The sequence below is a fragment of the Mastigoproctus giganteus genome, chromosome 6 (assembly GCF_048544385.1).
Source record: "Mastigoproctus giganteus isolate SK-2022 chromosome 6, ASM4854438v1, whole genome shotgun sequence".
NCBI classification, from domain to species: domain Eukaryota; kingdom Metazoa; phylum Arthropoda; class Arachnida; order Uropygi; family Thelyphonidae; genus Mastigoproctus; species Mastigoproctus giganteus.
The window spans coordinates 160,824,806-160,841,787 of NC_143580.1; the positions used below are offsets into that span (position 1 = coordinate 160,824,806).

The following is a 16,982-nucleotide window of genomic DNA, read 5'->3' on the forward strand; positions in this document are numbered from 1 at the left end:
CTATTGCTGCTATGTAGGTCTTTGGCACCATGCCGGTGGTCAACACAATGATCAGGATGGTCATTACTTCTTGCATATGCCACATCTCCTTGACCTCATGTCTCAGGTTCATGTACTTCCTAATTTTTTCTTCATGGGTTTTCTGCAGGTTGCCAGTGTTGGGCACCGCTATGTCAATCAGGTAGGAAGCCTTTTCCATCTTGTCCACAAGGGTTATGTCCGGTCTATCGTGCGGGATGGTCTTATCCATTATTATGGCGCAGTCCCAGTACAGCTTGTGGGTTGGGGTCTCTAGTACTGCCTGGGTTTGTACTTGTAGTATGGTATGATCAGCTGCTCATACTTGCAGTACATCAAAAGATGTAATTCGCAGCCAGTATGTTGATACAGTATAATTTGTTATAAGAAATATTTTACTTCTCTTTTCCCACTTTTCAGAATAAAAGTGCCTAGGGCCTACAAACGTTAAAATCTGGCCCTGATGAAAATAAAACATTTTGTTAGTAAGAAAGCCTTTTGAGATAAGCCATGCTTTACATAACAGTATAATAATTTATCTATAACAGAAAGACTATTTATTCACAAACTGTAGTGGTGAATTAATGATGTTATTCATTCATAAAAGGATTATTACTGTCACATAACCTTAGCTTTAGATCCATTATATACAATAATATAAGTAACCAATATGCCTTTACTCTTTAGTCACTAACTGAGTAATTAACCATTGGAATAAGAGACTACTCTAGTCTTTTAGAGTCAGAGAAGTTATGTAGATTTAAAAAGAAATTAGATAAATATTTGAAAGCAGTAGATGAAATATAAAACTTAGAAAGCCATTTTATTTTAGTTAATTTATTTATTATTTCTTAAACTTATTTAATGGAAATGCCATATATAATTGAAACTTTAATATAAATGCTGTCTTAAATTTCATCTCTTTGCGATTTGCTATTTTCTGTCATAATAATTTCATTGCCATTTTTCTTACTGATGGGAGCAAGTGAGATTTACACGCATGTAAAGTGCTGTGATATATAGCTGCTTTATAGTGAAATTTACAGACATACAAGTTAGTGCAAATGCATCATTTAAGTATATCTCATATTGTGAATACCTTCACAACAAGTTGCCATAATATTACACTACCTTGAATAAGTAACGCTTCACCATTGGAGAAAACTATTGTAACTTTTTTTTGGCGGATACCACCACCCAGACGGCACCATTTCAAAGCTTTGACTTCTCATCGGTGGGTGGGCAGGTACCCTGGTGTTGCAATGTTATGAAGTATAACTCCACAATATGAGAGATGCCTGGTGATGTGCAAATAGATCAAACTTAAAAGAATTTTAGGGCTAAAGCCTCAGGTTGCAAAAAAGTTAACTGATGTACAAGTTAGTGCAAATGCATCATTTTATACACAGAAAACTACTAAAGTAGCTAAAAATTAGCATCACTTAGATATATCTCATATTGTGAATACCTTCACAATGAGTTGCCATGATATTGCACTGCATCAAATAAGTAACGCTTCACCATTGGAGAAGACTATTGTTACTTATTCTCAGCAAATACCACTGCCGAGATGTAAAATGCTTTTAAGTTTGATTTAAGGTCAAAATGCTTTTAAGTTTGATCTACTTGCAGGCATCTCTCATATTGTGGAGTTATACCTCAGAACTGGAATGTTATCATTGCAGCACTAGAGTATCTGCCCACCCACCAATGAGAAGCCAATAAGTTTCTAAACGGTGCCATCTAGGTGGTGGTGTCTGCCAAGATCAATAGTCTTCTCCAGTGGTGAAGTATATTCGAGGTAGTGCAATATCATGGCAACTCATGAAGATATTCACAATATGAGATATACTTAAATGATGGCAATTCTTAGCTGCTTTAGTGATTTCCTGTATACTAAAATTATGCATTTCCACTAACTTGTACGTCAGTTAACTTCTATGCATTTTAGGGCTAAAGCTTGAGATTTTAGCCCTAAAATGCTTTTAAATGAAATTTACAGAAAGAAAAATGGTAGAGAAGTCGTGTGTTGCAATCTAACAAAAGGCTGAGGTTCTGATTTTTTTTTTTTTTTTACCCTCACTGGGGGGAATGTAATGGCTGCACAGAGATTTCATGCTTTTTTTTTGAAACTCGCTATGCACTGGCAAGAATACGATACTTCATTTATCTGAACAGTTTGAATAGGAGAGCTATGTGAATGAATGAAAATTACCTTCCTTGCAAAGCCAGTGTTCATTCTCCAGAGAATGTTGAAGCTGAGTTGCAGGCCAGTGTAGTCTAATAAATTCAACAAGAAAAGTGGCATATGAACTTGAAATATCTCGGTGTTCTGCTCAACAAATGCTTTAATTGAATTTGAAAATATACCCATACAAGATTACGGATTACACAAACTTTACAAAAATGATAAGCAGAGAAGTCTTTGATTTTTCTCAAAGCAGAGGGAAGGCATGCAGTGCTACACTCCTGTTTTTCAGATGAAACTTATTTTCATTTAGATAGGACTGTGAACAAGGCAGAACATAGCAGTTTGGGCAACACTATCCTACCAGCTTCATGAGATAAGTAGCCATGGAGGGTGAGTGACCAGGTGGGGTATCACTTTTAAGCTTTGAGCTTTGGTTTAATTAGACTTCTTCAACAAAATTGTTGGTTCACAACAAGCAGTGTCTGCATATGTTTCAAATTGACTTCTATCACAGTTCATGGTAACTCAGTTTACTGAAGTTTATGTAAGATGGGAGCCATACTACATACAGCTAATGTCGTGTTGGATTTTTCTTATGGTTTTTAGCCCTCACATATTGTCATACTCTTAACCTGATCATCACATCTGCTGGTATTTTGGGCCACCCCTGAGTTCAGCCTTGATCTCATGTAACTTTTTTGAAGGAAAAGTCACATGGGTTCTCTTGAAAGAGAAGTTGTTTTGCAGGAAACCTGCTACACTCTTGAGAGCCCAGGACAAAGATGTCCAGACAGGAAAACAAACATGCATGTGCTGATTCCAGGTGTGTGCTGATTCTGCGTGTGTTGATTCCAGGAGTGGCATGCACAACATCCAAAATCTCCTCCTCTACTTCAAGAGTCGTAGATCTTGGTCATCCTCTGTCGGCAGCACGAGGTGTAAAGGTCCCGTGTTCACAAAGGCAGCAATGGATACCTTCAAACGTTTTCCTGTTTCCAGAGCATTGCCATCTGCCAAACTGTACATAAAGTGCATATCCACTTGCTCCTGATTTGAGTAAATGGTCGGAATGGAAAAAACACCAGATTCTGTCAGTATCTTGTGATGAAGGAAATCACCTGCGCGAGATGAGACATTCCAGTTAATAACTCAGGAACCAAGCATTTCTGGAACTATGTTGATATAAAATATTTTTATTGTCTACATATGAGGAACTCATTCCTGAAGTTATGCCATGTATTTTTGAGACACCCTGTATATGTTATGGGAATATATGATTTTGTGTAAATTTGAAGAAAATTTGTCAAATTCAAAGGATATTATATGTTATCTAAGAAGTGAGGTTACCACTTCTTAGATAATGTATCTGACCTCTTATCTAAAGTTAGATAAGTGTTCAGGGTTCAGGCTTAGGGTAAAATAGCTAGGTTTGGAAATTGGTAAGCATAAATGTTCTCATAAGGCAACAAAGAATGTTCTTGTTTGTTTATACTCCTGCACGACCACCAGGTCAGTGGAGTTTAAAATAAATCAATCAATACAAATGTTAATCGTATTTAGCAGTCACAGGCTTGACCCCCACTTCACTCAAAGAGTGTGTGTTACTGTACTCTTGCTCCTGACCACTTGGCTATGTCAGGCCTATAAGATACTGGTAATAGAATAGAATAAATAAATGAAGTACAAACCATTGTACTTCACTAATGCTGTTAAATGGTAAATGGTATTCAGATTTAAATCTGCAAATTTCTTTCAACAGGTATTGAACTTAATGTTAGCTTCCCTCTTAACTGGATTTTCCATTAGAAATTTAAAATAAATCAATAAAAGTGTATCTCTCTCTCTCTCTCTGAGCAAAAAAAGCCATCACATATTTGCGAACATTTAAGCATGAGATTACAGGCTTTCCTTCCCCCTACCACCACCGTCTGATCTAAGATATCCTGAGCGACTTGACTACAAAGTAGCCTATGGCAAACATTAATGACTTATCAGAAATTAAAATAGGAAATTTCACATCTCAGTTAAGCATTTCTTTTCTCAAATTACACTCATACTTGTGACTTATATGTTTATTGATAAACACTAGACTTTTTTTCCCATGGCTATATAAAACTGAAAATCAATAAATTGTGCTCGTTAATTTTAAAATATATATCTAAATTAAAATTAATTATTATATATCTAAATTAAAATTAATTATTATAATTTTTCAGCATTCCTTGAGTAGTCTTGCTGTGCCTCAAGATGATACAAGTAGTGAAGGTCCTTTAGTAGTAGATGATGGTAGCCCATCTACAACACCAGCTCCTATTTTAATTCCTCAAAGCATCTTGCATTCAGGTACTTATTCCTCATTCAAAGTTCATTAGAACTGTGCAGTTCTTATGTTATAATTTCAGATTATTTTATATCAAATCAGTTATATAAGTATGCTAAATGAGCATAATCATAATTCTCATTGATTCTTAGTTTTAGCACCATGCTATATTTTAAAAATTTTGAAAGGATTTTAGAAAGCACCAGTGAAAGATCACTATGTATATGCCGAAACTCTCCACCATCTGTGAATAGAGCAAAATTTTTGAAATTGATTGAAAGGCATTAACAAAAATAGCAAAAAAAAATTTGCTGACACTTTTTTTTTGTCTCATTTTTCAGTTACTAGAAACTGTGTGACATTCAATATTAAATAGCAAACTCAATATTGAAATGAAAACCATGAATTCCCGGAAATAGGAAAGTTTTATCCACCCAGACTCCATTTTGTCAGACCATCCAAAAGTACGTAGCATAACCCCTAAACCATCAGGGACTGGAGTTTCTGACCTGAAACTTTTTTAAAATACATATATTGTTAAAACTAATAATTTATATTCCATGCATTAATTACCCTTCAGCTGCCATTTATTCCATAATACTTCACTAAAAGCTGAGTCACTATTAAGCTATTTTGCAAATTCAAATGAATAGTCAAATATGAATGATGTGTTTATTCAGAGTAATTCAATGTATGTGCACCAGTTGTGTTACCATAATGAGGAGCACATTACCACTCATAACCATCATAAACTGCTTCAGTCGAAACCACGCTATACATGGCACTTATTCATTGAGATTGTGCTTAGTGAAAGTTCTCTTCTCTCAAAAAGCAATCGCCTGAGCCTTTAGTGAATATCAGTATATTTTAGTCTTTTTGGTAGTTAAGCTTTTTAATGTAAATTTAGTAATAGGTTACACATTCAGTAGTCAGTGTTTTTGCCTCCTGTGCATCCATGTAGATTCTTTTTTTTCACTTGCAACATGCTACCTTATATTGCTTGCAACGTATACTACATTCTGCTGGAAACATGCCACCTCTTATCTGCTTGCAACATACAGCATACTTTTTCTGCTTGCTTGATCACAGATAATACAGGAACAAATGGACTGTCTTCCCACCTTTAGAGTCAAATTAGAGATAGACACGCATATTGTGACAGTTCTCAACTCATATAAAACAAGCCCCTCTACACACGGTAATATCTCAGCATTTCTCATCATACACTACACTCACTTTGGATTAACCAGGAACCTTCTTGTGCATAAATGCAGTGGATCTATTACAGGTTCACCAGAAATGCTCCAATCAGGTGATCTATCAGTAGTAACTTCTCAAAAGCATTTTTAACATCTTTTTAGGCTTTCTGCCTCTGGCAGACTTCCAATTAAGTCAACTCCACTTGCCACTCTGAATATTTCCAAGGGAGTAATAACAGAATGGGATGTTGCAGAAGTCATGGAATTTATTGTTCGAGGACTGCTTGACTAAAGGTGGATTTGGGCTAAGGGAATTGTGATCTGAAAGAGAATTATCTGTCAAAACTGGTTATTTAAACTACAGAGTTCAACCACATTCCATATTTGTTCAGGTGCTGTAAGTGGCAGAAATATTATATGGCCACTCATTGAAATGAAGCAGTATATCCTGTCATTCAAAGAAACATGCACAATTTGATTGAGTGTTTCTTTGAACATCAAAATTGCAAGGGTAATCATCCAGCCTACTGTGAACTGTGGAGGTAAGGCAAAAATATATAAAGTGGAAATCAAGTTTGTTTGTTTTTTTTTTGAAAACACAAAAGTTATTAGAACCTATATATGTAGTACCATGCATTGGTTGAAGGCTGAAAAGACAGACGATACTTCTTGACATTAGATTAGAATTTCTGTACATTTATAATAGTCTTTGAAGCACCTGTAAGTAGAATGCAACATTGACACTTTCTCTCTTCCTCTCCCCCACTTCAGGTACAAATTCCTTGTTAATTACACCCTGTCAAAAAACATAATCATCATCTTGACCCTGGACTTCTCTAAATAAAACTTTTTGGACCTTGTTTATGATTTTGAAGTTCACTGCATGTTTTGACACTTCATCTCTGGGTCATACCAAAACACCCAACACTTGTCTCCAGTGACAATACAATCAAAGAAATTAGGATTGTCTCGATGAAGTGTTTACGTGATGACACTCTTCGTTTCTTCTGCTTATCCATAAAACTATGCAGCACAAACCTTCATTTTCCATAAATCTTTACATAATTTGGTGAATCATCTCCTTATTCATATCCAACTCATCAGCCATCATTTTGAAGGTCAAATGATGATCTCTTGCCATGATTGCTCAAACTTTTGCAGCTCTCTTCTCATTTTAAGAGGTTGACAGACTCCCACTTCTTGGCAAATCTCAAAAATCCTCGTGTTAGTTTTTGAACCTCTTATGCCATTCAAATGCACTGGTATGACTTAAAATTTCATCACTATAAACAGTTTAACATTTAATACTTTTCTGTTGCATATTTTCTCAGTTCAGAACAAAATTTTATATTCATTCGTTGCTCCATTGCAAAGTCATGACACAGAACATTAATGCTATTACGGAAACAGGTTGTTACTTGCAACCTGTCAGCCTACTGGACAATTTCTGTATCACCATCTGTTGGAGGAAGTTTGAACTACAACAGATCACTTCAGTTTATTTTCAAACTTATTGAACATGACTGCAGCAGCACCAGTCCGTGAACTTTATTACCACACCTTTAGTGTTTAAGAAAACATATATGCTATATTTTCTGTGCATCATAAAATGTAGCAAGTTTGATTTGTGTATGTAGGTTTGATTTTTCAGTTTCAAATGACAGAAATGTGATGTAATCAAATTGGTCAGGCAAAATTTCCCCCTAACAAACCCATGCTGTGTGTGGAGTATAACTGCAGTTCTGCATTACTTCTTCAACCAGTGACTCCATTATTTTCCCTGAAACAAAAATTAAGCTATCAAGTCTGTAATTACTCGTGTCACCCTTTGATCCCCCAACTCCCTTATGTGAATTGGGATACATTTGCACATCTCCAGTCTGCGAAAACTTCCACTCAATCCAAAGGTGCTCTCATATTTATAGCTAATGATTTGCTTGCCTCCCTTAATATAAAATAGGGTAGATCTCACTAGCCCAAGTGCCTTTCTTATGTTTAACTTCAATAGTTTCTCTTCCACTGTCCTCTCAATTATTACAAAATCATATAGCTTCCTATTAGCTTGTAATAAAGGTCTGGCATCTATTTCTAATCAATTTGTCAGCAACTGTTGATGATCATGCAGGGTCATCAACAGTTAAAACCATTGTCATCAAGTGCACCAGTGCGATTCATTACCTTCCTTTTTTCTGTTAATGTAAAGAATGCTACGATTAATTGGTGCATAAAATGAGCTGGCCTGTTTGGATCAAAAAAACAGCTTTATCTACTGTTTGGCATTTCCCTTCATGCTTCCTTTTTCTAGTTTCACTAATTACATTAGTGTTTAATGTGTGGAGTGATTTTAATAATTTCGATAAACATGACCGAGGCACTCCTAATTTTACTGCTGCTTCCTTTTGAGACATATTGCTTAAGTTTAATTTGTCATGTGTTTTTATAATTCGTAACATCTTTTACACTCAAATTCACTCACTTTCTGTTCATTGACATTTTTTGTGTAGTAAAATTTAAAACAGAATAAAAAAGATAAGCAGCAATCAATGACAAAGCCCACGGCATGCAAAAATTGGAACTAACACGACACACACACACACACACACACACACACACACACACACACACACACACACACACACACACACACACACACACACACACACACACACAAGTGAGATACGAAGTTTAGATATAGGAGTGAAGAGCAGATTTCAGTGAAGGGAAACACATTTCATCATAATAACGTAAAAACACAGAATTTCAGCTATCGGTATTATCACAAATGCAATAAGTTCGAGTTTATAATCTGTTTATAACAGATTGTACAAACAAAAAAGCCGAATAAGCCAAAAACTGCAAATTGTTTTTATTGTTTTATGGTTGTGACCTCTAGAAATGTAACCTCCAGAAATATCACAGAGGCATTCAAAATTAAATTCTTATAACCAAAAATTTGCTGCTGTCTTTGCTGCTTTTCTTAGCATTCTTTGCTGCCTCTCATAATCTGCCTTGGCTTGCCTAACCTCCTTTGTGACTTGATTGCAGACTAGTTTGTATCTACTGTAGACTTCTGTCACCTGATAATTTATATGCATTCCATGCATTTTTCTTCTCTGTCATGTGTATCACTAGTTCATCTGACATCCATTTAGTTCTAAGCCTTGACTCCCCATATTCAAATGCTCCCTATTTAGAATTTGTTGTTCGTAACAACATTAGTTGGGTCTACTGTAGAGAATTTAAAAACAGTCTGTGATACTACTGTAATCTCCTTTATGAAAGCAAAAACCCTTCAACTTACCTTATATGGTAGGTACATCTTCAAGTAAATACCACATCAATACACTGCGATCACTGTTACCTAATGGTTCTCTTATCAGCAAATTCTTAATGCATGAAGAATCACTGCTGATAATCAGACAAAAGTATTGCACTCTCTTGCACTAACATGACTGTAGAAACAAGTCATCAATAAATCCACAAAGGTCTTGCTTGTATGTGAATGACCAGCCCATAAGTTCCAGTCGATATCGCAAAAGTTAACATGTCCCATTATAAGACATTGATTTACTGGCACACTCAATTTCTCTGTGTAGTTGTTCATTCTACTCATCATGTAATCTGGCCAATAACACAATCCTACACTCATTTTTGTTTTCCCATTGCTTGTCACACCAAACTTAATCAGCATTGCATGGGCCACACATGTCAACTGGATGCACTGCCTTAAATTTTATGTGCTTCTTGACTAAGACAATTATCCCTCCGTCCTCTCTGTTCTTTCTGTATACATTGTACTCTTCCTATTCAAATTCTGCATCCCTTATATCTGAGTGGCAGTACATCTTTGATATCCTAACAATGTCTACATTTGATGCCTTGAACCCTAGTTCAAATTAATCAAATTTATTTACTATGCAGCCGACCGGGCTAGCCGAGTGGGTAAAGTACCTGCCCGGCAACCCAAAGGTCGCGGGTTCGATTCCCGCCTCGGGCTTGGATCAAAGTACTGCAAAAACCTTGGGAGGTGCAATATGGCCACAGAAGCCGTTGTGCCAACAACTACCAAATCAAAAAAAAAAAAAAAAAAAATTTACTATGCTCCTAGCATTGGCATAAATGCAAGTATACACCTGTTCTTTCTCTTAGTTGCCCTAACGCAGCCCATGTATCCATTTGTTCCATGATTACTCAGGGCTGGCCTTGAAATCACTGGCACCTTGCATTCCAGGCTGCTGCACATTCCAGTAGAAGCAGTGCAAGAATTACTTTCACCCCTACCAAGATAGCAGTTTTCCAATCCACCTACCCCCTCAATAGTATCAGCAAATATTCTTGCACCCTTTCTATTTAAGTGCACCTATCCCAATAGTAGCAGGCTGTCATGTTAACAAGCACAGACCATGCTGGGAAAAATTCTACACCATGAGCCTCACAGAACCTCTCCAAGGCCAAATTGATTGACAAAGCTCTCATCATATACTCTGTACTATTGACATTGTCCTGTACTTGATAAGTAAATCCTTGGTCTCTCTTACCTTTAATGTAATTTTTGTGAAACGTATATAGCAGTATTACCTTTTGCACCCTTAAAAGATGATATCTGCTCTACAACATCATCAGCTTTTGCCCTGGCAGACTTACCCTGGTCCTATTCCACATATCCTTTTTGCACAATATATTTCCTGTTTTCCTGACAGTAATCACTAACAGTAGCTACCTCCTGTGTGACAGGTGTATTCTGCCTTGTGGGTTGCCTCTGTGTTGCCGAATGCACAAATGTGAGCTCTGGCATTGAATTGGACAGCTTTTGGTGGGCCCTCCATTTTAATACCCTTTGTCGGTATATTAAATTACATGCTACATATCTTGTAAGGATATCTTGTAAACTTATTCGTGTAAAAATAAATGCATATTTATTTATTATTTAATACATTAACTTGTATTTGGATGTGCCAAGGATTTTCTGTTATACAGATGCACTTGTTTAATGGGATAAAATGTTACCTCATTTATCTCTTGGCTGTTCTATTCCCGAAAGGTCCGCAAAAATTGCTTAAGTAGTACATTTCATTAAGCCGTGATTCATAGGTGAGTCTCGCCCTTCAATTGCTACCCAAGCCACAGCACCCCCCCCCCCCCCCATTTTGAGTCCATTGCTTTGCTGCCCTAGCATGGAGCAGGATTTCCGTTTAAATTCAAATATAATTGAGAATACTACAGTAAAATGAAATATTTAAATGCAATAAATAACACTACTCTATTCGCCAGTTATGCAGCAACAATATGTTCTGCCTCATGTTTACATTATATCTATTACACTGTTAGGTGGGTAAAGTGCTGCCTGGCAACCCAAAGGTCGCGGGTTCGAATCCCACCTCGGGCTTGGATCTGAGTGAAATGCAAAAACTTTGGGAGGTGCATTATGGCCATAAAGCCAATGTGCCAACAACTAACAAAAAAAAAAAAAAAAAAAAATCTATTACACTATAAAGTTTTTTATTTGTATTTTGCTATACTGTTACATTTATAAAGTTACAAGTTAATTATAATAGATAATAAAATAATCTAATTATGCCAACCTTCATGAATCGAACTTTTAAGGTACGTACAAGCTTCTTGTTAGCTACAGGTAAAAATCTACAATTCCATTACAACACTAGTTATGCGATATGATATGCTCACCAAATCACCGATACATGCTCTATGAATATTAATGTCTATGTGATAAAGTTAAATTATTAAAGCACATATGTATTGCTTTAAATTATAGTTCATAAGCCTCTTCTAATACTGATTACACTGCTACAAAATTTTGTAGAAACCTCTAAATATCTCCTATATCAATACTAAAACAGTGGCAGCATAAATCAACTACGATTTTTTTAAGCACTTACAGGGGCCAGGTTAAAAAAACAAATATAAGCTTCTTGTGATGAAGACTCTTAGGGTGGTATTGCATAGGATTTCAACACATTTTATTTCATAGAATTGTCTCCATAACCAGATTAGCAGAATGTGATTAACATTTTGTTATTTTCATATGCATGCTTCTGTTGTGATTATTCCTGATCCCTAAAAATTATCTGAACAGTATCACCTTAGCATTTCAAAAATGCTTAGGAAAAATTTTATGGTTTGCAGTCCAAAGATGAAATAAAGTTAATTTCAAAGCATGTTATATGATTACTTATTTTTATAATTCTAAAGAATGTAGGTAAATTGCAAATTATGTTTTTTTTTTTTTTCTTTTTTTTTTACCTATTAATTCATTAAATCTTATGTATTTATGATTTTTATATATTTTCACTTATGAAGTCAAATTTTATTAGTTGCTTATCTTTTGGACACCATTTGTCTATCTATATATATATATAGAGAGAGAGAGAGAGAGAGAGAGAGAGAGAGAGAGAGACTTGTTTTTAATGTTTTATCCTCTTTCTTTACAGATAATTCAGTTGGATCAGAGTCAGTTGTGTCCTTTGTTGGCTCTTCACTCTCCTCGTTATCAGCTAATGGTAAAAAGCGTGGAACTGGCCGTGGCCGGGGACGCCCTCGTGGTTCTGGCCGTCGTGGAAGCAATAGAGGCAGGGGTAGCACTCTTGCAGCAGCAGAACTAGCAGGTGCCCAAGCTGGAAAATCAGCAGCCTTTGCAGCATATGGTTACACATTACAAGGGTCACATAATGCTGCAAGTAAGTGGTAATTACTGATGTTAATTGATTGTGATACACACACCAAAATATAATCTTACCCAATATGGATCCACTACAAGGTATGGTAATGCATTTTATATGTGAGAATATTAATGAATAAAACCTGTGGATTATGGGATCATGTGAAAAAATTTTGGGAAAAAATTTTCCAGTTTTCATTCCACATCTAGTCATCGGTATAGTGATTTTGCCACTTATCATATTTGGAGAAGTCCTCTGGGAACCTGGGCTTCCCCAAGTTATCCTGGATTGTTTAGTTCATGTACATATATATTAACATATGTATGCCATGAACATGCACTTGTGTGAACATTCTTAGTACAAAAATATAAAGATCACAATAATATAAGAACCAACACAATATGTACCAAGAAAATCACCAAAACAACAACATTCTATACACAAATTTGAAATCTATCAGCATTTCAGATTTGTATACTTTTTTATTTTATTTTTTAAATGCCTAAATTCTTTTTTTTTTTTTTTTGATGAAATTTGCATATAGTTATGAAATCTTTATCATTACTGCATCTAATAAGCATATGAATTGAAAGTGAAAAAATAATTCAAGACATTTACTAAAGTCACCATGTTTTTAATTGGTTATATTTATTGAAATACATTTAGTATCTAAAGTTTTCTCAGCACCGTTATGTTTCTTGCATTAGCATATTTTTGGAATACCTGTTTTTTTAAAAGAATGCTATTCCTGAATTTATGCCAATAAATCTGTGTATAAGGAAATTGTTTTCTGCTGCTGGATAAGATATATGGATATAGTGGCATAGTGTTTGGGTAAGGCACCACTTGTGGTTTCCCACATCTGTACCATAGTACTCTTGTGATGTATACAGAAACTTTGTAAAAAACAAGAAGTGTAGTGTGTTGTGTGTGAAAAAGTGCTGTGTTGGGTTCTGTTATGTTCTAGCTTCTTAGCCGCACAACCCCTAGTGGGACTCCGTTGCCCACCACCACTGGGAGATGAGCCAAGCTGTCCACAGTACCCTGGCTACTCTCTGTCAGGGGTAGTCTGAGCTTCCTGGCAGAACCAAAAAAAAAAAAAAAAAGACTGTGAGATTGAATGGGGAAGGTAGTACAAGGAGTGGAATCAAAGTGGGGATGAGGAAAGAAAGCATCCTCCAGTGGAGCAAAGAGTTTTTTTTTGGGGGGGGGAGAAGTAGGAATCACCCCGGGCATTGGAAGCCCACCCATTGCTGGGGAAAGAAAGATCGTTTGTAGAATGAGGGAAGTCTGCAAAAAAGTGCCATGATGGCATCCCACATCTGGCAAGCCAGGTGTCAGCTACATCGATCAACCCATAAGGTATTCAGGTGCAAGAAAAGTGCAAGGAGTTAGTGTCATCATTGGGATTGTCCTGGAATGAGTAATGTGTACCTCAGGTTGGCAGAATGTCTACTCTTGAATACATCTCGAGCAAACTCAGTGAGAGCTAGATAGAAGTTTTCTTCTGTGAGAAAAGGGTGCTCAGAATTTCAGGGATTTTCCTGTATCTTAGTAAATAGTCTAGTCCGGTAATCATCATACTGGGGACAGAGGTACATGACATGTTCCCAGTTTTCTTCATCGCCATAGAATGGATTTTCTTCAATTCTGAGTTTGGTTTATTTATGTCTAAATGACCTGTAAGCAGGAAAATGACCTGGAGTCCTGGTGCAAACCAGAGAGGAGATGGAGGCTTTGGGTAAGTTAGTGATACAGTTGGAATAAATTTATTGGTTACAGCACTTTTGTTATCAAATCCCAGTGATCTTGCTATATATCACACAGTTTGTCTTCTGTCATTCTTTTTTCTTGTTTTGGGTCATTTGCCATGCAGCCAGCAACTATGCAAAGGATCCCTTTTCTGAGTTTATGGTGTAATCTGCACTTGATGACTTGAAGGTGGAGAGACACAAACAGCCAGCCAGGACCTGGAGAGCGGGGGGGGGGGGGGGGTGCTTGTGGTGCAGCACAGACTACACCTCAAAAATTAAAAAAACAGTCAGAACAAACAGCAAATTCAAGGTATTCAAAGTAATGGAACATATTATGTAGTGGAACTGTAGTTTATGTGGAAAATCAGATGAAATAAAAAAACATTATCTAACCGTGCAAGCATATCTTCAAGGAACTCACCTCATGCTCCAGTCTTCACCCAAATTTCAAAACTACATATTATTATGGAATGATAAAAATGCAATTGCAACTCCCAAAGGAGGAGTGATAATACTTATGAATATAGCAATTACCAGCATTGCAAACAAATCTGGAAATAGTGGCACTAATCAAACAGCATTGCAAACAAATCTGGAAATAGTGGCACTAATCAAACAGCATTGCAAACAAATCTGGAAATAGTGGCACTAATCATTCCTATATCTTACACCAATTTTTCACATCTTCAGACTAAATTTTCCCATACAGCTTCAACCTTTGCCTTATGGGAGATAGAATTCTCTTGTGGGAATCTGCTCTCATGGGCAATAGAGTTAACGTGATCGAAACGAAACGTCTTGGATGACCAAAACCTGAATTTATTAAACACTAGATCTTGCATTTATATCAGTTTGTCTACAGGTATTACTTCTGTAATTTATTTATCAATATTTTTCCATTTAATCTCAACATAGAATAGTCTGTATTAAGTGATCTCCATAACTGATTGTAGTAAATATATCAGTGACCAATTGTTGCAAGCTTCAAAAGCTATAATATCTCAAATACATAAGGCAAGACTGGCATGTTATAACTTTTGGTGGAATACAGAGTGTGCAACATTAAAAACAGAATAAAACAGTGTGTGGAATGAATTCCAAAAGTATCCAATTACAGCTATACTGGCTGCATATTAAACAGCTAAAGTTGAAGTAGAGCAGATTCAGAGAAAAGCACAGAACAGTTGAATAAATCTGCATCCACGATCATTCATTAAGAACTCAAGTCCTGATTTAGTGCGGAAATGAATCTAGATATTAAATGGTAAGTATTTTAGCTTACATATCAAATAAATTGATTTTTGGAATCAAAAATTTATTTCAGAAATTACTGTATTACAAAAAACTAACACTTTAAATTAATTAGCTTTTTATGGATACTAAAGAAATATTGAAGTTTGTTTGCTCTTAGTCAGTATTTATCATTTGGTCATAAAAGATATTTTCATCTACCTGTATTCAATCTGGCCTTCTGAGAAATTCAAGTGAAGAGAAATATGGTATTCCTTGTAATTTAAATATTTAACCCACAAGAAGGTGCACTTTCTCTCAAGGCCCCCAAGTGCCAAGAGATTGTTTCCAAGCTATTTCTCTATGATTCAACTAGTATTTTAATAGTGCAAGTATTAGCCTTCATAATTTTCATTCCACTTCCAGGATTTCTACTGACCACTTTCATCATACTGCTATTCACTAGCAACATACTACTACTCTCTAGCATTGTGCTGCTACTTTACTTTTCTGATCACTTTGTCATTGGTGGCATCTCTCTCTTGCCTCCAAATGGACTTCCCCCAGGGCTAGAAGTTCTAATACAGGGATCAGTAACCTTTCAAGAGTAGTGTTCTGTGTTCAAAACACTAGGTGCTCATCATACCATGATTCATCATAATCAAAAAAGATTACATAAAGAAATAGACATGCCACAACAGGAATGCCCCTCATTTGCTGATGTTCCTTCCTTGTCATATAAATTTGTGAACATTTTAATCCTTTCTTATCCAGAAATGTTTTGAAAAAGCAGTGGGTTCATCTAGTGAGAAAACTTAGATTCAGTGACTTATTAAAACTGTTAGCCATAAGCACTTAGAGAAGTTGCTTTGCTTTCAATCTTTGGTGGTATATCTGAAAAGTTGCCCCCCCCTTGCAACAGTAAATACTTCTTGCAAATACTGTCACAAGTCTGTACAGAGTAAGATGTGATGAATGTCTCAGAAGATGGAAACCCAATCAGATGCTACAAGTGCCAAAAATTTGGGCACTGCCAAACTGTATGTCAAGGATATAGTATCCTAACTGCAAGTCCAAGGGCCATGCACAAACAGAATCTACTACAGAAACATCACATTGTCCAAATTGTAAATGTCAGTACCTGCAAACTTTGGAAAATAAGGAAAAGGATTCAGAAGTAGAACAAAAAGTCACTTACCAAGGGGCAGGAAAGCAAGTTATGCTTTCCAATACTCAAAACAACAAAACAAGCCTGTGCAGCAGCAATCCAGAAATACCAGTACACAAATGGAAGTCTCAGTACTTCCAACAATTTAGTTGTAAGGTGGGCCCACAATGTACACAATGTGCAATCCCCCTAAGGAGCACTGTGTCATAAATTGTTCCAACAATATTCTAATTACAGTTCCACCAGTTTCTTCTCATTCCCCATCAGATCCAGTAAAATTGGAAATAGCAGCTTCAAATCATCTAGTGCAGTGTCTATGGATATAGAAGCTGACATGAACACTGAATATCCAACCTTAATGAACAGAAAGTTGAAATCAGACTGCAATAAAAACTGGAGTCAAAATGCATATCATTCATTGGAAT

General features: G+C 36.1%; 1 protein-coding gene across 1 annotated transcript in view; it reads left to right on the forward strand.

The window, feature by feature from the left end:
- The window catches only part of Ino80 (chromatin-remodeling ATPase INO80), a 672,466-nt gene that overhangs the window by 651,689 nt on the left and 3,795 nt on the right, over nucleotides 1-16,982 (forward strand). The window contains exons 36-37 of the mRNA XM_090376565.1: nucleotides 4,426-4,552; nucleotides 12,178-12,423. Of these exons, the coding sequence (XP_090232691.1) occupies nucleotides 4,426-4,552; nucleotides 12,178-12,423 (373 nt within the window). The remainder of the gene's footprint in view (nucleotides 1-4,425; nucleotides 4,553-12,177; nucleotides 12,424-16,982) is intronic.